The 21,113-nt window shown below is 38.9% G+C and overlaps 1 protein-coding gene across 1 annotated transcript in view; it reads right to left on the bottom strand.

Moving 5' to 3' along the window:
- Positions 1 to 21,113, bottom strand: part of LOC113037935 (protein furry homolog-like) — a 114,249-nt gene that overhangs the window by 38,241 nt on the left and 54,895 nt on the right. The window contains exons 54-63 of the mRNA XM_026195249.1: positions 20,856 to 21,050; positions 19,449 to 19,631; positions 16,745 to 17,127; positions 10,214 to 10,421; positions 9,419 to 9,568; positions 9,181 to 9,279; positions 5,835 to 5,903; positions 3,636 to 3,653; positions 2,785 to 2,895; positions 872 to 1,064 (exon numbers count right to left, since the gene is read on the bottom strand). Coding sequence (XP_026051034.1) covers positions 872 to 1,064; positions 2,785 to 2,895; positions 3,636 to 3,653; positions 5,835 to 5,903; positions 9,181 to 9,279; positions 9,419 to 9,568; positions 10,214 to 10,421; positions 16,745 to 17,127; positions 19,449 to 19,631; positions 20,856 to 21,050 — 1,609 coding nt within the window. The remainder of the gene's footprint in view (positions 1 to 871; positions 1,065 to 2,784; positions 2,896 to 3,635; positions 3,654 to 5,834; positions 5,904 to 9,180; positions 9,280 to 9,418; positions 9,569 to 10,213; positions 10,422 to 16,744; positions 17,128 to 19,448; positions 19,632 to 20,855; positions 21,051 to 21,113) is intronic.

Raw genomic sequence — 21,113 nt, forward strand, 5'->3', positions numbered from 1 at the left:
CCCTGTATGGTAAAACTTTAGTAAAACAATGTAAAATACACACAAAATAATGTAAAATGAGATTTAGATTTTTTTTTTTTAAGTATAGAGAGAGGGGGGCTGGATTGAAAAGTTCCTTGAGACGGGATTTGAACTCGGGACACCCGTTGCGCAATGGTGCGATATGTCAGTGCTGAAGTAGAGATGATTTTTGACTAATGAGGTTATATTTTAGGTGTAACTACTCCTCGTAAAATCACAGAAACTGACTGACAATATGGCGAATAGCCTGTCACATCTGGTAAGCATGAAATACTAGGATTTAAAAAAAATTCTTCATACTGTACTGCTTAGTGCTACTTATATAAGCGCATATAAATGTTTATAATTATTAATAAAATTGTCACGTCATAATTCGACCTTCTAGTGAAACAACAGACTGGGGATGTATGTTGGACTAATTAGTTGGCCATTTAGTCGCTTGAACTCCGCCCCCTTTCTTAGAATCACCTGAAAGCTCACATTCAGATCTGCCTCTATCCAATCAACAACTGATGGATTGAAGCAAGTCCGCAATTAAAAAAAAAAAAAAATTCTGTTGTGATAGTCCACTACACTCGGCTGTACGATAATATTTCAGTTTCATCGCAACATTAAAGTCACTATGAAATCAAAATAGACAACTCTTATTTTTTTAAATAAATGTTTTTGTTTTGTTTATTATTTATAATTAATTTGTACAATATTACTGACATTTTGTTTTAATAATAGAACAAAGATCGCAGCAAATGACAATGGTCCAAGTCCCACCTTACATTTTTTTTTTTTTTTGTCGATAAGCCATTTAATATGGATATGGTTTGACTGTGACTTCAAAGCTAAGTTATCGTACCTGAAGGCTTAACTTGAGCGATGGCTGTGCTGAAGTCCCGTGCTCTAAGGCTCTCGATGAGTGAGTGGATGGCTGTCTCGGTGCTTGACTGGTCTACTTCAAACTCGCCCACTCCCTGCTGTCCATCACCCACTGACTCCGCCTCCTTCAGACAGCTCTCTAATATAGCCAGCTCCTCTGACATGTTAGTCACCTGAGAAACACACAAGCCCATTATATTTAAAATCAACATTTAGTCAATATTCTCACAACTCTGATTAAACCACTCATGAAAAACGACCAACTTGCCAGAACACAATTAATCAGTAGACCAAAATCATTAAAGTGCACCATAGTCTGATCATATTGAGCATAAACATATTGAAAATAGAAACTGATATACCTTAGGCAATGCGTATTAGCTCAAAACCAGGTCGTCCCAAGCTAAATATATGAGAGCTGTTATATGATTTCTACATAACAGAGGTCGCCGAGGTCTGTGTGTGTATGTGTGCAGTCTATAAAAGAGTAAGTGGGTTAGTATCGATGTGCGATAAACTAAACGGCTTTTGCTTTGGTCTGTATTAATCATATCAGTCTCTCTCAGGGAACATAATGAAGTTACACTGCACTAAGATCATTGTGAAGTCAGACCTTTTTTACAATTTTGCCAAAATTATAATTTAAGGATTTAGTAACCCTCATGACGATGTTTGTTCATCTTAGAAACACAAATCTAGGTATTACAATGAAACCTGAGAGATTTGTCTCTGCATTGAAAATCAGTGCAAACAAAACTTTGATGCTTTAAATTAAAAAGTTCATAAAGACTACATAAAAGAATTCCATCCTTATTCCTTTTTCCTTCTAAAGAGACTTGATAGCATTATATGATGAAGACATTTAATTGAGGCTTTTCATATTAACATTGATGAACACGCATACATCGAGCACATTAAATATAGTAAACTTGACTCTAATGTATGGCTACGTTCACACTGCAGGCTGAAACGACCCAATTCCGATTTTTTTGCCCCTATGCGACCTGTATCTGATCTTTTCATGACAGTCTGAACGACACAGATCCGATCTTTCCTAATGTGACCCAGGCCACTTGGGTATGTGGTCCTGAATCAGATACGTATCCGATCTTTTGAAATGCGACCTCCGTCTGAACGTCCAGGCCACATATATCCGACCCGTACGTCACTGATACGCAACAAACATCATAATTCTGCGTTGAAGTAGGCGGGAACGAGAAGAGCCACTCACATCAGTATCGCACCACTCCTGGCTGCGACTCCGCACCCACACGTTTCTCTGTACCGACGTTGCTAACACTGCTACACAAAACGCCATGGCCAAAAACGTTGCTCTCCTCCTCCTTTTTAATTTTCTTTTTTTAAAACGAGAAGATTGTAATTGTGCTGGCTCCGTTGGGAAAAAACTTTAATATTGCAAAAAGAGCTCCGCTGTTGTTGATATCAATGTTTAACGTTAGCTACTTCCGCAAACAACAAGTGACGTCGTTCTCCGTTGAGTACTCTTCTGCGCATGCGATTACTTCTGGGTCATTTCACGTTCACACAGGAGATAATAAAAGGTTGCATTTAATTGGAAATGTGAACGGCCTTGCAAAAAATCAAATTTTTTCAAAAAATCGAAATTGAGCATTAAGCCCTGTAGTGTGAACGTAGCCTATGAGCTTGACATGACAACCAATGAGGTTTGTTCTCACACATCAAGCAAGCATGGCTGGGCTTCCGTTTACTATATTTGATGTATCTTTAAAAATATTTTATGGGTTTGGAACAACTTGAAGGTGAGTAAATGACAATTTTAACAAACAAAATTGTCTTTAAAATGGTACTGACAAACACAGCAATGTATCCTGTGTGAACAACAAATAATTGAGGATACAAGCAGAAACCTACCTCTGCCTCTCTCTTGATGGTGTCCACTCTGCTGACGAGTTTGCAGTAGGCCTGAAAGAGCAGCAGGAGCTGGAAATGTAGCTTATACAGCCTTCGACACAACTCCAGCTCCTAAAGAAACAAACAGAAAGAGAAAGAAAGAGCATGACACCATCACCTTAACATCTTATGTTTCAGTCATCTGCACAGTCAGCAGCAAAACAGCATAATCAGATGAACGGACGGCAAGATGAATGAACAAATGGAGGGATAGACGGATGGATGAACATCCTGGCTTTGAGACGGAGAGAAGGGTTAGCAAGGTAACACCCTGGTCAATCACTTTGTAAAACGTGGACAATGTATGATTCCCTTATCAGAACGAAACCCTGAAAGAGTGATGTTTCTGGAAAAAGTCAGATCCGAATTGCGTGATCCAAAATATGTCAGTGAGCAGAAGGGGCAGCATGCAAAAGATTGGCAAGGAACAAGGAATCTAAGCTACTTTTCTCTTCCGTCCTTCGCTCAGATGTCCATGGACACACTCCAATCACACACTGAATGCATATGTGTCAAATTTCTACAAGCATTTAAAACACTAATAACCGTTAGCAAATTAGCAACAGTGTAAGTATGCAGAACACATGTAAGCCATTAAATAATGAAGTTCATTAATGAAGCATGTAGTGATGATTATATGAATGATCATGAATTAGACACGTCTGCAGTGGTGTTAAGAGATCAGATGTAGGGGTTGTTCTGAATTCTGATTGGTTGTGCAGATGTATCATTTAAGAACAGATGAATGGTCCGTGTGCGTGGCTGAATTGAAAAGGATTGTGATAGGCTCTAAAATATGATAAACAACTTACTGCTAGCATTTCCATTTGCTAAGCAAGAAGGACAGCAGGTCACAAAAAAGAAACACAGGAAATGAGAGAGAGACCAAAAATTAGTGTGCTGATAACACTGTAAGAGATAGAGAGAGAAATATTGCAGTCTGTTGATAATTAACAATGACAAAAATACTGCAGTCACATGCAATGCATTCTAGGAGAAGAAATTGCCGTTAACCCCAGTTTCATGTACACTCTAACATTTGTAACATAGCTAAATATATGCAAAATGGATAGAAAAGGAAAATTAAATCAAGTGAGAGAGGTTGAGATAAATGCTTACAGTAAGAAAGAAAAATATCAACTGTAGTATCACAAAACTGCAAAAGCGCTTAACATCACAGAGAAAATAAAAATGCTTTTGCTGGGACAACAGTGACTAGGATGAACAGAGGAGTCAGACATGGAGAAGGTAAAGGTCATTTAGCCTCTGACCTAAGAAATGAGCTGACAAAGACACAGTCTACAGTGTCACAAGAATTTTCAGAAATCATTCTATTATGTTGGTTTGATCCTCAAGAAACACTTATTCATACCAGTGTGGAAAATATTGTTCCTTAATATTTTTGTGAAAAAAACTGTAACATCCCCCCACCCCCTCCAAAAAGTACTATACTGTCACTTTTGATAAATTTAATGCATACTTGTTTGATAAATTTATAAGAAAAAGAAAAAAATGTATTGAAGGGTTAGTTCACCCAATAATCAAAATTATGTCATTAATAACTTACCCTCATGTCGTTCCAAAGCAGTGAGACCTCCGTTTATCTTCGGAACACAGTTAAAGATATTTTAGATTTAGTCACAGAGCTCTCAGTCCCTCCATTGAAACTGTGTGTACGGTATTCTGTCCATGTCCAGAAAGGTAAGAAAAACATCATCAAAGTAGTCCATGTGACATCAGAGGGTCGGTTAGAATTTTTTGAAGCATCGAAAATACATTTTGGTCCAAAAATAGCAAAAACTACAACTTTATTCAGCATTGTCTTCTCTTCCATGTCTGTTGTGAGAGAGTTCAAAACAAAGCAGTTTGTGATATCCGGTTCGCGAACGAATCATTCGATGTAACCGGATCTTTTTTAACCAGTTCACCAAATCGAACTGAACCGTTTAAAACGGCTAACATCTCCTATAAGCATTAATCCACAAATGACTTAAGCTGTTAACTTTTATGATGTAGCTGATACTCCCTCTGAGTTCAAACAAACCAATATCCCGGAGTAATTCATTTGCTCAAACAGTACATTGACTGAACTACTGTGAAGAGACAACTGAAGATGAACACCGAGCCGAGCCAGATAACGAACAAAACATTGACTCGTTCACAAATACTAACTGACCCTCTGATGTCACATGGACTACTTTGATGATGTTTTTATTACCTTTCTGGACATGGACAGTATACCGTACACACAGCTTCAATGAAGGGACTGAGAGCTCTCGGACTAATTCTAAAACAATTTAAACTGTGTTCCGAAGATAAACGGAGGTCTTACGGGTTTGGAACAACATAAGGGTGAGTTATTAATGACATAATTTTCATTATTGGGTGAACTAAACCTTTAATGACCCTAATCTTATGCACTAGTATATATGTATTCCTTGTTATTAAAAATAAAGAAGCAAATTACAAACACAATAGAACAAATAAATATGAACTTTTTTTTTTTTTTAGCTACAGTAGGCTAGGTTTATTTAACATGTAACATGTAAACTAGCATGTAAACATGTAACATATAAACTAATCTTTACTGTATTAACCAAACATCAACCAATTCTTATTAAAAAAAATGTAAAAGTGAATGATTAACATTAAAAATGACAAAGCAGCAGGTAAATTAGACTGCTGCCCCTTTAAGACACAATAAGCACAGACCCAATATACTGATACACATTTGGATTTTATTACTAGTGCACTTTTGTTTTTTTGACCTTGAAAAGAATGACAGACATTTAAATTCAGCAGAAATCTGTGGTGAGTTCATGAGCACTGATTCTGTGTGGGCCTGGTTATAAGGAACAGAAAGATCAGCTGCCCTTGAATCACCTCTGGTTACATTTATACACATGTTCCTACATCCTTCTTTATCTCTCAGAGATGAATACAACTATGTTCACATTTGTGTGCTCAAACACAAACATGCAGTGAGGTAAGTGTTTTGTTTTTTTTTCTACCTGAGCTTGAGTGTTGGGTCGCTGGTTACTGTCTTTATCACCGAAGGTCTTTCTGCAATTATCCAACCACTGCAAGGGAAACAGAAATGAGACACTGTATTAACCAAAAAGCAGAGAAGTGCAGGTAGAAATATCTGATGTTGTGAATGTGAGAAAGACAGATGACGTTTCTGTGAGTGCAAAACAGAAATACAGGGAGAGCCGAACATTGTGTAAGGGAGTGTGCGTGAGGTAAATTTAATAAGAGTCTGCTACTTAGCAAATTAAAGAGGGTCTGTTTAAGCACAGAGGGGGTCGGCGCATTATGCTCTAGAGGCAATGCCTGTGTCTCATCCAATTACTGTCCTCTAGTCATCCACTATCCCATCTGCCCCCTCTACTTCCCTTCCTGAGCCTGTCCACCAGGCTAAATGATTTAGGGTCTCCGTGAGGCTATTCTTAGTGACTGTGCATGAAGAGAAATTGGCTCCTGTAGATTTACAGATGGGTGCTGCTAACGGAAGCTAACACTGGCTAAATCAACTCACTTCCTTATATGATTTAGTAGCCAACAATAACTGCAGAGAGACGTCAAGGAGCATTTTATGATCCTGCACTATCAGCTTATTCTCCTCCATTGCATAACCTCAACATCACCCTTTAAAGATGGGTTTAAAGATGATACTTTAACTACCAGACTGCACAGGAAAGGGTATAGCTGTAAATCAGTGTACCGTTTCTGCCTTAATGGAAAAAGAGATGTTCTTTTATTATTGCATTAGATTTAAAGAAAGAGTTAATGTGAGTAACTTAAATTTGGGTTTGGTCCCTACTCAATGATAGCCTGACTTCGTCATACTCGTATTCTAGGCAGAATGTGAGTCTGATACTGCTCCATTGCACTTGAATTATGGGGCGTGTCTTAACCGAACCAGTAAAAAAAAAACCCTCTGCACTCAATTGGATAGACCTACAACCAATCAGAGCAACGCAGTAAGAGACGTATGTTGAGCGATGCATAGTTGTCAACAGAGTTCAACTGCACGCACGCACACTGGAACTGGAAGAAGTAGGAAAGTAATGAGTGTAAACGATCTTTGCCGCTGTTGTAAAAGGAATTTAAGAATTCGCGGAGTACTTACAAGCATGAATAACATTTTTGCGAGAAACACAAAAGGTGCATGTATATACGAACAAGATCTCTGTCTAGGATTAGATCTCAACAATAATGAAAATAAATATTATCGCATTTGTCGGCCCTGTCTCAACTTTATTACACGGTTGCAACGCGACTTGACTAACTTTAACCCCTTACTAGTAACCCCCCTTTTTTGGCATGGAGACCGAAATTACATACCCAAAATAAAAAGGTTTCTGCTCATGATTCTTTCTGACTAGATACATAATCAACCTTTGTTCACAAAGCTGACACTTTAAAGTTTACTGTTCAGGAATCAGAATCACTCAGGACTGTTATGAATAGAGATATATAAGCTCAAACATAAAAACAAAAATAAAAATATTAAAAACATATGTTTTAAATGTATTTAAAAAAATGTTGATGTAGGAAATGAGTTTGAAAACACAGTGTAGCTAAGGCCACAAGTCTTCCAAGACTTCATAAAAAATTTCATAATCGAATCTGTAAAACTGTGAATTTTATGAAATATTTTCTAAGGCCATGTCATGTGTGTTTTTAGAGAAGGCTAATCAGATTGATTTATGGCCCTTGTCATCTCTGTAAGATCTCACATGTAAACACTGATGTGTGTTTTATATGTGTGTTTGGCTGTGAAAACTGCCCGTTTCATGATTGTATTGTTCTCACCAAACGAGTCTTTCACACCTCCGCCAGGTATGACACATTATCCGCATTATTCTTTTATCATTATTCTTTTGTTTTTATTCCACCTTTATTAGCCTTGATTGTGGTTTTTCAGGCTTTACAAAGCAACAAAGCAGCGATCTCACTTCAGTCTCTCTTTGCATTTAGCCCTTATTTATCAAAAGTCTTACTATAAAAATACAACAAAACATTTTCTTACGACCTTACGTGAATTATTGAGACAAAAATGCATTATGAAGAAGAAAAGCACCTGCTATTAGTAGCATTGGTGCTAACGTTAGCATCAAGCTACATCTGACAATTTATGAAATTATTAGTACACTTTTACTCAAAACTCACTTTAAACCCCGATCGAGTGTTTATAATAACTTCCTTTAGCGATCAGGGGTGGAATTTGGTCGTTTACTGTTGTAAAAATATGTTATTTGTAGCCTTTTTCATCGCTGCACAAGTTAGCATTTCCGATGTACATTTTCAATTTGTTTTATAAAAACGCCCCAGATCTCAAGAAATTCTCATACCAAGCTTTACTATCGTAATCGCGGGTTTATTATTCGGATATTTTGTGTGTACAGAGGTGTTTCAGTGTTGTTTTGGCCAGATAACTACCAGGAAGTGTGCAGGAAGCATGTGACACGATGGGGCGGTGTCCAGATATGAAACTCTAAGATGGACGTTTGAAAGACCCAATCAGAGTCTGAGTCACACACCGCACGAGCTGTGACTACTGCACGCACACAGAGATCGCTGGGAGAGGCTGTTTATCATCTGATCGCGTAAATCCGTGGAAAATGAATAGAAATGACGATTCTGTCTGAAGAAATATGAAGTAAACATCAGTAAATATATCCATATATCTCCGCAGATATGCATCTTTTGTCTATAAATCCTTATTGACGCTGTTCAGTGAGTCTATGTGAACACAAATAAACCGCTCTTGACGTGATTGAATATGAGTGAGTTGTGAATTTCTATTCAAAATGTGGCATAATACGGATTTATTATTTTGCACTCCTGACATAAATCACTAAATATCTGTCACTTCAACAATGTTTTATCAAAATATTGGTCAAATATCGAAGCTTGAGTCTTTAAACTTTCCATTGATGCACAGTTTGTCCAGATGAAGTAAGACAGTGATGTTTAATGTGCTGTGAAAGTGAAACAATAATAAACTGGGGCCGTCAGCGATGTTTGCACGCAAAGGGGTTAAAACATGGAAAGACGACGAAAGAGTGCTCAAGTGCTCTTTGATGACGTGGGTGGTTACGTAACCGCAGATAGCCTGTCCATCATCGATTAAAGCCCGCCCTGACAATTTGATTGGCTCGGCCTTGTGGGAGCCGAGCATAATTACACCTCAATGGATCGAGTCCAGACCGAACTTCCCGTCCAAAAATAGTTGTGGGCGGGGTTCGGGCTGGCACCCAGGCTAACTCAATGATATCATATGGCTTCGAAATACTTGAATTCAAGCACACAATTCGGAAACACAGCAGTATTACACACTTAGTATCTCACCTGTTCAGCTGCTTCTCTCTTGCTGTTGTAAGTGTCCAGATGTTCTTGTAACTCCAACACACTGAACTTCAGAGTCTCCAAGAGTCCACAGGAAACCAGCTATAACACACACAGTTTAACAGTTTACTAATACCAACATGTTATATTATTGCATACTATCACACTGATATAACCTTTGTAAACCGGCAAGTGTAACTGGAATTTTCAGGGGTGAGGTGCAGAGGAAGTGTACACTCACAGTTTCAGCATCAAGTAGGACTGTAGGGCACTGGGAGCAGGAGGTCATGACCTCTAGAGAGCTCAGGAACTGGTTTCCCATTCGCTGGAGCCCTTCGCCAAGGAATCTTACAGAGGCATGGGTAACCGAGTCAAATTTCCTCTGAATGTGCTAAAGAGACAGGAGACAATCGACTCAGTACTGCAGAAAAACTCCAAGCTATGAATCAATCAAATAACAAGTTAAGGTGAATATCACTTACACAAATTTGATTGTGAAATAATTTCATTCAGAAAATGCTAGTACTGTATGGCAAGACACTAGAGTTTGACAATACATTCCAAAAATGCTTAAAATAGTGATTTTTGATTTGGGTTGCTAAACATAGCATAACTGTCTCGTGACTCATGTCAACACACTGCTGAAAATGTATGTGTGGACAAATAAACTAATGTCAGTTAAAAGTTTATGAATGCATACAGCCAAAAGTGACAGTTTAAAAAACACACATGTATGTAAGTAGACCTCTATTCAAAGGTTTGGTGTTGATATTATCAGTGATGAATATTTTTGTGGTGACCATAATAGAATTATTTCAGGATTCTTTGATAATTAGAGAGTTTAAAGGAACAATGTTTATCAGAAATAATTTGTAACATTATAAATGTCTTTAGTCACTTTCCTTGCTGAATAAAAGCAATAAAAAAAAATCTTACCAACACAAGATTTTTGAACTGTAGTGTATCTGCATGAAACTGTATATTAATATATTCACATAATGTGCAGGTACGGACTCACAAACACTCTCATTTTTACCTGGAAGAGGCGTGAGAACACATGGAAGGTGTAAACCGCACAAGACCCATCCGAGTCCGACAACATCTGGTTGACATGGCACCGCCAGGCGTCCTCCTCATCATCATAGGCTACGGGTTGGAATGCTGCCAAAATAGCCGAAAGAAAGGGCGACGGAGGTGGAGAGGCCTGGAGTTCAGGAAAGCCGTCTGCATCGCCCTCATCCTGACTGTAAACAGGGATGGAAAGGACAAGACTCAGACACAAGCACCTACACAAACCGTTGCATCATTCACGAAGGAAAAACGTAAACAGAGGCATGCTGTTCTTTCTATCAAGCTCTCCCTCCTCTCTCTCCCTCTCACTGCAGATGTCATGTGCTGCAGTGTTGAGTTCAAATCTACTGCAGAGGCACAGAAAAACAACATACAGACAAACACACACTTACAGGCCTGTAAGGCCGAAGAGCTTGATGAAGCAGACCGAATAGAAGAATCTGAGACCAGTGCTGCTGAAGGTTGTGGAGGACACTGCCTTCATCTTCATCTTCACTAACAGCTTTTATCGTTCCCTTCACTTCCTGCTCTGATGGTTTTTTTCGCCGTTCCCTCTCCGAGCTTTTCACCTCACGTGTTAGCCTAAATTCTCCCGCTGCATTTGTGACGTTCTCTGTTTTTCCCTCTCACTCCCTCCCCCACTCGCTGCTGCGCCACACACGGCTACAGGCTCTCTTTCCGTTCAATGGATCTCAGACGTAAGAAGTTGCCAGGAAGAGCACAGAAAGGCCCTCATCACACAGTGCATGCGCAAAAATCTAATTAGAGCTCTTTGCTGAATCGCTGCCTATAATTTTTATTAATCGATCTTAGAAAAGCCGGACACATCAGGGCTTAGGGGATGATAAATAGCACTGCAAAGGAAGTGTGTGTGTGTGAGAGTGTGTGTATGAGAATGAATAAAGTCAGTCCGTGGAGGCACTTTCTGAAGTGCTCGCGTATAGATGGCTGACCTTCAAGGGCAATGATGTTGCCAAGTATGATATCACCATTCACAGCGTTAATAACACTCACCCTTATTATTCATGGCAGATGATAAGAAATATGTTGAATGGTATCAAATGGTACAGTACTATGGAGTTAGAATTGTGTCTTTATTACATGCGAGAAAATAAAAGATCTGAGAGAAAAAAAAAAGTTTGAGAGAAAAAGTTATCACACTGATAGCAAAAAAACATTTCATGAGAGAAAAAAGAATATTTGAGAGGAAAAGTTTTCATGCCAATAGCAAAAAATAATAATATTTGAGACTAAAAAAAGTTTTGAGAGAAAGTATTTTCTCATAGAACATAAAAAAATATACATTTGAATTTTTTTTAATTATTTCTGAGAAAAAAAATCTCTCTCAAAATACTTTGAAAAAAACTCAAATATATATTTTTTGCTATCAGTGTGAAAATATTTTCTCTAAAAAAAAAAAGTGTTTCTCTCGAAACGCTTTTCTTTGCTCTTGATGCAATTTCTTGCTCTCGTGTCAGGATTTTGCTTTCACTGTGAGAATTGTGTCATGGGCGGGGCCACGTTCCTATTGGCCAGTCGGGTGAGCATCGTCTTGTCTTGGGAGTCGAACTGAATCATTACACCATTGTTCGGTTCACCTGCATAGATGCTGCCTCTGCCTTATGGCTGGTTAAGTTGAGCACGGACACTACAATGTTTGGGTAAGATGATGACACACAGCTGGCTGAGCAAGTTCAGTATCACTGAAGATGAAACATTAAAAAATAGCACTCATATTCATGAATTTATGTGTATTATATTATTTGCTTGCTAATCGCCAGTGCTTTAAGTGGCCCAAAAGAGATGCCGGTACTCTATTATAGCATATATATATATATATATATATATATATATATATATATATATATATATGTTTTTTTATGACTCCCCTCATCCCCATTGTAAAAAGAAAAAAAACATAAAAAAAACAATGACAGTTGTAACAGTGCATAAATCAGACCTTAACTCTAATGAGCTTAAACTTATTTTTGTTCACAGTGCCCGAACTGTCAATCACTCCTGTACGCGTGCATCACTGACTGTCCTCATCGCAGCTGCAGCAACTTGCGCTCTCTTCATCAAGCTTTAAAACAAAAAGGGGACAAAACGGTCGTATTGTCTTCGTGGATATGGATTAATTAGATAAATAAATAAATAAATTCGTGCCTAGCCGCCTACGGTATTTTTGTTTAGAACTTAGAGAAAAGATGCTGCAGCCAATGAGCAGCCGGCGGGGGCTGGTTGCAGGACGACTCAACCTCCGCAGACAGTTTTTAATGTTTATCAGACAATAACTACTCAAGATTTTGCTTTAGTATAATTTTCGGGACAATTAGGGCCAGATTCGGGATTCTGGACAACAGTTTAGATTTCGGGACTGTCCCGAATTTTTCGGGATGTCTGGTCACCCTTCCTGAAAGAGCTGCTGCATTTCTTCATTAGCTTGCGTCAGCCCTGCAAAGATATCACTCAGACTTGGTAAAGAGTCAGCAAGCGAGTCATATGATTCTAACCGTGGTGTTCTTATAATAATCAGAGTCTGGAGCCGGGAAAGCATCAGTGTTGTTCACTGACTTTGAATAACACAGAACTGAGCGAGCGCGTATCACACGTTTTCTCCGGCCACGCTGAGTTGTAATTGACAGCGGGAAAAGCGACGCAATCGCATGCGCTTTTCACTAGTGAATCTCAAGGGTTTATGGGTAATGTAGTCTCCGCTCTCGGTGAGACGAATTTGCATTGTGAGCTTGCATTGTGAAGGGCGCTCTGAAAGGCGGCAGCGCAGGCTAAAGATTAAAGCCTCTATTGAAACAGATGACTAAATGAGCGTACGGGTACGTTAAAAGCACATTCTGGGCGCACGGAGTGGTGGTGGTACCCTCAAGAGCTATATTTGGAAGTGGCGGTACTGAGTACCGGTGTGTACCGGCCCACTTAAAGCACTGCTAATTGCTAGTAAAGCTAACCAGCCATCATGCTAGGTAAACTTGCAAACTCACCTGGCTTATACTATGTTTAAATCAAATGCCAAATTAATGTTTTGATTTAGATAGTTTCACGCCTTATTTAGTGAGTAGTGAGCAGTGATTGATATACCGTTTGAAAGTGTCCCACCTAGTTTTGTTTAAAATAGTCTTTGTATGGTTTTTGCACTACATGTTTAGCTACACTGCATGTATAGCTCGCAAACTCAGCTACACGGGGCTTATTCTAAATATTTTTTACCATCTAGCTGAGGTCTAGAGCTGACAAGGTAAATTGTACGTACCGTACGCTCATTTAGACATCTGTTTCAATAGAGGCTTTAATCTTTAGCCTGCGCTGCCGCCTTTCAGAGCGCCCTTCACAATGCAAGCTGCATAATTCGTCTCACCGAGAGCGGAGACTACATTACCCATACACCCTTGAGTTTCATTAGTGAAAAGCGCATGCGATTGCGTCGCTTTTCCCGCTGTCAATTACAACTCAGCGTGGCCGGAGAAAACGTGTGATACGCGCTTGCTCAATTCTGTGATATTCAAAGTCAATGAACAACACTGATGCTTTCTTGGCTTTAGCCTCTGATTATTATAAGAACACCACGGTTACAATCATATGACTCGCTTGCTGATTCTTTACCAAGTCTGTGTGATATCTTTGCAGGGCTGACGCAAGCTAATGAAGTAATGCAGCAGCTCTTTCAGGAAGGGTGACCAGACATCCCGAAAAATTCGGGACAGTCCCGAAATCTAAACTGTTGTCCAGAATCCCGAATCTGGCCCTAATTGTCCCGAAAATTATACTAAAGCAAAATCTTGAGTAGTTATTGTCTGATAAACATTAAAAACTGTCTGCGGAGGTTGAGTCGTCCTGCAACCAGCCCCCGCCGGCTGCTCATTGGCTGCAGCATCTTTTCTCTAAGTTCTAAACAAAAATACCGTAGGTGGCTAGGCACGAATTTATTTATTTATTTATCTAATTAATCCATATGCACGAAGACAATACGACCGTTTTGTCCCCTTTTTGTTTTACAGCTTGATGAAGAGAGCGCAAGTTGCTGCAGCTGCGATGAGGACAGTCAGTGATGCACGCGTACAGGAGTGATTGACAGTTCGGGCACTGTGAACAAAAATAAGTTTAAGCTCATTAGAGTTAAGGTCTGATTTATGCACTGTTACAACTGTCATTGTTTTTTTTTATGTTTTTTTTCTTTTTACAATGGGGATGAGGGGAGTCATAAAAAAACATATATATATATATATATATATATATATATGCTATAATAGAGTACCGGCACCTCTTTTGGGCCACTTAAAGCACTGGCGATTAGCAAGCAAATAATATAATACACATAAATTCATGAATATGAGTGCTATTTTTTAATGTTTCATCTTCAGTGATACTGAACTTGCTCAGCCAGCTGTGTGTCATCATCTTACCCAAACATTGTAGTGTCCGTGCTCAACTTAACCAGCCATAAGGCAGAGGCGGCATCTATGCAGGTGAACCGAACAATGGTGTAATGATTCAGTTCGACTCCCAAGACAAGACGATGCTCACCCGACTGGCCAATAGGAACGTGGCCCCGCCCATGACACAATTCTCACAGTGAAAGCAAAATCCTGACACGAGAGCAAGAAATTGCATCAAGAGCAAAGAAAAGCGTTTCGAGAGAAACACTTTTTTTTTTTTAGAGAAAATATTTTCACACTGATAGCAAAAAATATATATTTGAGAGTTTTTTTCAAAGTATTTTGAGAGAGATTTTTTTTCTCAGAAATAATTAAAAAAATTTCAAATGTATATTTTTTTATGTTCTATGAGAAAATACTTTCTCTCAAAACTTTTTTTAGTCTCAAATATTATTATTTTTTGCTATTGGCATGAAAACTTTTTCTCTCAAATATTCTTTTTTCTCTCATGAAATGTTTTTTTGCTATCAGTGTGATAACTTTTTCTCTCAAACTTTTTTTTTTCTCTCAGATCTTTTATTTTCTCGCATGTAATAAAGACACAATTCTAACTCCATACAGTACCGACTACGAGCAAAAGAAGTCTAAAGATCCAAAGTGAACAGTGTTATGCACAGCTGTAAAAGGGGTCCAAAATGTTTTGTAACATGTTCACTCAGATCACATTTGGAGGAAGTCAGAAAAGAATATGACCACAATGTATTTGCAGTGTTAATGTTAATCTGAATGATCAGTCAAAATCTCCTATATTATTTACATATAAACACATGACTTCACACAGGTTTGCCTCACACCATCTACTGTTATGATATCAAAAGGTCAAATAAATCTGCAGTCAATTTGAAAAATTATGTTTATGTGAAAAGTGAAATAAAAATTTGGATGGATATCTGAAAACAACAATTTATATTTTGGATATTTACAGCACCTTTTAAAAGTTTAGGGTAACTGATTTTTTTTTAAAGAAATTAACACTTATCGATCATAAGTGAGAGTAAATACATGTATAATGTTACAAAAGATTTCTGTTTCAAATAAATGCTGTTCTTTGGAATCTCCTATTTAAATTATCATGGTTTCCTCAAAAAAGGAAAAAAGTAGTTTCGCCACCACAGATATTTTATTTAGATAAATTACATTTTAAAACATACTGTTTTGACTGTATTTCTGATCAAACAAATCTTAAACCCGGGACACATCGAGCGATGGTCGTGCTAGTTTGTTTTGGTATGTCGCCTCAAGAGTGAGAGCTCTGATTGGATGTTCAGTTTAGCGAATGAGTCTGTGCCCGAGAATTAAAGCAAAAGAGATGAAAACAAGCATGTGAATGAAGGCTGTTTTAAATGTTATGTGATCTTTTCCAATCATTCTAATACGCAATTATTTTCATAACAACATGAGCTGCTTAAAATGATTAAAGTTATCAACGTCACTGATATTTAAAACGGTAAGTAAGCACTGCTTTGTTTACATTTCATATATCTGTGTTTTTTCGTATATCTTTGTTTCGGTTTCTTCTTTTGAATGACGAATATATACTATTAACAGCTCTTGATATGAACAGCTCTCATGCACGTGCAGAACGCACATGTTAGTTTACCGTCAGCTGTAGTCTGAGCGATGTGTTCCAGTGCAGCTTTATGGTCCGATGCTGTCGACCCGAGGTGACAATCCCGTTGGATTTCATCAAACCCCAAACTTTTGAATGTAGGCTACATAAATAAATTTTTAACAAACCTTTTGCCATTTGTGTTGTTTTAATTCTACTGCTCTCTCATAACGTTTTGAGAGCATATTAGGTGACAAAAGTTTTTACAAATAATAGAGAATTAAAAGGCATCTGGGCAGCCTTTGAGTGTATATTTCATAACTGATCATTTCATATGTTGTGCTTTATATGAGAGGAAAAAGTTGTGTAAATGCACCTTGGTTAGAATGCTGCCTTAAATGTAGCAGTCTATGTTGGTAGTACATAACAAGGAACAGAGCCGTGACTGATGAACTTTCAACCCTGTGAATGATTACTACAGAAATCACAGACCAACCTGGATATGCCGAAAAAATCTGCCTCTTCTTCCTCGCACCTATCATCTAGCTCTTTCAGAGCCAGTGTCACGTCCTCCTCACATACTGAATCGGGCGCCGAGTCCAGAGCACGGGGCAGAACGGTCTCCTCCTCACACATGGAGTCCGAGGTGGAGTCTATGACAGGGGGTGGCAGCAACGCCTCATCATCATAGAGGGATCCAGGCGGGCTGTCCACAGCTGGTGGCGGAGGGGGCGCTGGGTCCAGGTCGTCAGTGGGGTCCTGGGAGTCAGGTAAGTCACAGAGTTCGGGGGGGTCAGAGGGTAAAGGAGGAGCACTGCCAAACCCCGTATCCTCACTGACACTGCTGCTCAATTCATCTGCTGCAGTTACACTGGCATCCTGCAATTGTGAACATGACAGTAAATGGAAGTCAGGACTGAGGCAAAGAGGGCAACATGTATTTTGAATAATACCTCTTCCGAGTGCTTTATACTGTAATAATAATACACAAAAACTAAATCTTTGAATTATTTTGTGTGCACTAAGCACAACACTCCACAACTGTTGCTGTAGAAACTGTATTTATTTTTACTGAAACAGAAAGGTCTATTTATTTGGGTCAGCGTTCAGGCTAGGTGGTGAACATTACACTTAGAGTGAACATCACCAAGAGACTCTTTAGCACCACCAATCACAAAATAGCCTCGCTATACATGTTCGCTGCTTCTTTTATGAGAGGAAAAATCAATAATGGTACTGGGCTATCTTTCACCATTGACTTACGATGCAAATGTGACCAGCTGAGGAATAAACCTGTTCAGAGGATCTAAATAAATGGACCACTGTATTTCCATAGATAAATCACATAAATGCACTGAGCTAAAAAGCGGCTGACAATTAAATCAATCAAAATCATGGAGAAACATCTTTCCCCCGAGTCTCACATGGATACTTTGTAGGTTCGCAGGTATGTTAGATATCACAGCATTTAATTTAAAAATAGTAAATAACATGCTGCAATTCAAGTTTTTATATACTTTACATAAAATGCACCGTATGAACTTGGACAAAAGTATTGCTTCAGACAGAGCCAAACTTATGCAGATTAACCGAAAATGCCAAATATTGGCAATATATTGGTCGGTCACTACTTACAATTGATTAGCTGAAAGTTCAAACTTCAACCAATCAAACAACCGATGCAATAGTTGATAATGTCACATGAGCTCAATGTCTGTAGAAGTCAAGATCTTTGAGATGTATGATGAATGTTATTATTAAGTTAAATTCCAGGACACAACAGGAATGATGGAAAAAAAAATCTAAGAACAAACCGTTCCATCTCAGACTCATGTTTTATTCAAAAATACTTTAAGGAGAAAGGAGAACATCTATTTGAACAAACTTGAGTTTCTTTTTTTCTTCTCCTCCTCCTCTTGTCTATTTATGAGTCTAATGCATTAACAGAAGAAGGGAGGATGGCGTGGAGCCAAAGTAGAGGCGGTATTAGAGAAAGCTTTTAGGCATTCTTGGCTGTGGTGGCCAAGCAGATGAGTAAGACTATCGATGGTTTTATCTGGACTCATTACACTAAGAGCTGGAGAATGACGTGCGAGATGCCCTTGAGTTGATATTGAGGTATGACTGGACTGGACTGGACTCAACTGGTCTTGATCAAAAGTTGTTCATTCAATAACATCAACAGGAGTATTCTGCTATGAATTGTAACCAAGGGACATAAAGTTTCATTTTCATCTGACCAGTGATGGTTGTATGTATAAAGCTTGACCTGGGGGAACATCCTAAAAATTACATTTTTCTACAATAGAACGGTGTCATTTAAACATCAACAAAACAAACTGGGAAAAAAACATCAGTTATCAGCAGTTAGTTAAGTTACAGTGTTAGTAACATGGCTGGCTAAAGCCTGTTAGCGGTCTTTAATGTTCTCTCAGTCGGGCTGTGCCTTTGTTTAACTTGATAACTACCGCATGCTATTTTATTTAAAGGGATAGTTCAGCCAAAAATGTATTGCCACATATTCACGCTGTTCAAAAAAGCATGACACTGAAACACAAACAGTACGAGGTCACTGCTTTCATTCTATGGAAAAAATCAGCATGAACTTTCTTCAAAATTTCCTTAATTGTGTTCCATCGAGAAAAAAAAAAAATGTTTGGGGATTCTACCTTACAAATTTCGTAGAATGGTGGGTTTTCACTAATACTCACAATGAGGTTGCAGGTCCATGGATAGAAGTGAGTAGTCTTCGTCAGAGCCTAAATCGTGTTAACGTCTGTGTTTTTCAAACTTTCTGGGACCAAATTTTAGGTAGTTCTAGCACAGCAGGCCTGAGGTGTATGTTTGCCTTTGATAATCTCTCCCCCACAATCAAAAATCAAGCAGGCAAGCAAGCCCCACCCTAATAGCAGTCAATCATTATCTAATGACAAGCATCCAATAAAGCAACACCCAGTGAGAGGAAAAGAGAACATGAGCCAGTATTCTGGCAGAGAAAACAGATAGTGCTCAGTATTGAAAATGCAACACTTTCCGGAAACACTTTAGCAGCAAAGTCGACATTAAAAGCTTGACACTGACATTTTTGGGAAATTGATAGGTGAGAAAACAGCACCAGTTGACTCCACAAGAGAGCAAAAAGCAAATGGCTAAATAGCACCCGTGCACCACAATTTATTGAGACTCCTGATTGATCCCACCTCAGGCAGCTGGCTGCTATTGCTGTCAGAGTGGGCGGTCTCATGGGTGGGGCTGTCTGGGCGGGGCAGCGGAGGGGTGGGCGTGGTATCTTCTGTCAGGACACTACTAGAGGACTCTTGCGACTGCTGGAGGGAATCCATATGATTGGATATGGCATCATCGGTCGCTGAATCACTATTAAGCTGTGTAAAAAAGAAAAATGAACCAATATTTAGCAAAAAATGAAGCATGATGTATCTGCTGTAGAATTCTCTGCCTTAAAGTAAGTGTTATGCTGCAGGCACATATAACGGATCAATGAAAAAGAGTTTTGTACTTCTTAATAATTAATTTGTCTTGTATCATGACAACATGCAACATGCCAGAAAAATAGTGTGAGCCTGGCAAGACCAATTACATTTTAAACTTTCAGTCTTTTTAAATCAGCGTAGGAAGAAAGACAAAAACAGGAAGAGGAAAATGACTTTCACTCAACTGCATTTAAACAATCGGCTTTCTTAAGCTCTGTTTAGTAGCTCATGCCCCATAGCAAGCAGAAGGGTGCAAAAACTTATTAGAGGCTTGAAATGTAAAAAAAAAAAAAAAAAGTTTACGTAAAAACATTCATGCAGAAAAACTATTTGAATCCATTTAAGTAATGAGAAGGCCCACAAGGAATATGCTGTTTCTTCTATGCATATTTAGTTGATTTTTGAGGGAAAAAACATGCTATAACTAATTTCACGTAATATTTCACAGAATTTCACAAAAAAGATCAAAGCTAGATGGGCACAGATCCTGATTACCTGACTGTTTCTCTGTGAGTTTATTGTATTTAGAACGAGCTGAAAGTATGTTAGTTGATAATCTTTAGCCGGCAAGTGTACAATGCCTCTTCTTGTTTCAAGCTAAAAGTATAATCAAATTATACACATAATTAATAAAAACACAAGACATCTAAATGTATAAATGATTAATGCTTCAGTCCAGTGGAATTCTGCAGAGTTGTGTGTGTGCAGATTCTGTGTGGGCCTCTAAATGAGATCATGCTGTCAAGGGTCTAAACAACTTTGGCAAAGTTAGTATAAGAAAGCAAAACCACTCCAATTGATTGAAGTTACTCTGGCTAATAAAAGAGACAGAAAAATGGGTCCCCTTCACCATACTTACCCAAAACAAATAATGCAACAAAATGGAATTTAGGGTCAAAGAAAGGTTTTGGAGTACTAAAAATGAATAGTTGGCTTGGCAGCAGGGATAAGTGCGGAGGGCACTTGTCCAAACACACTGGAAGTGTGGGTTATGCAGAAAGCAAGCATCTAACCCCGTCTATATAGGCCGTGGCAGCTTCTAAGCCCAATTTGGCACACAGACACACCATGCCGGCACCCCCTGTGTGGAGGGGGCCCAGAGGAGAGGGGACTTACGAGGTTGGAGCGGGTGAGAATCTGGCTAGCGCTCAGTACCTCCTCCTCAGATGACTCATCGGTGTCCTCCGGCTGGATGAGACTGGGTGTGCTGCCGGAATACTGGCAGTCCTGCAGGGATGGGGTGTCACCTTTTTCAATGCTGTCCAGAGAGCGACGCCTCACACCCCAGTTGAAGTTGTCCATGCTCTCCCCCTGCAGGTGGAACAGCAGAAAGCCAATAAGAGCAAAGCACTTCAACTGTTAGCTGCAAGCTGT

This window comes from Carassius auratus, chromosome 20 (genome assembly GCF_003368295.1).
Source record: "Carassius auratus strain Wakin chromosome 20, ASM336829v1, whole genome shotgun sequence".
NCBI classification, from domain to species: domain Eukaryota; kingdom Metazoa; phylum Chordata; class Actinopteri; order Cypriniformes; family Cyprinidae; genus Carassius; species Carassius auratus.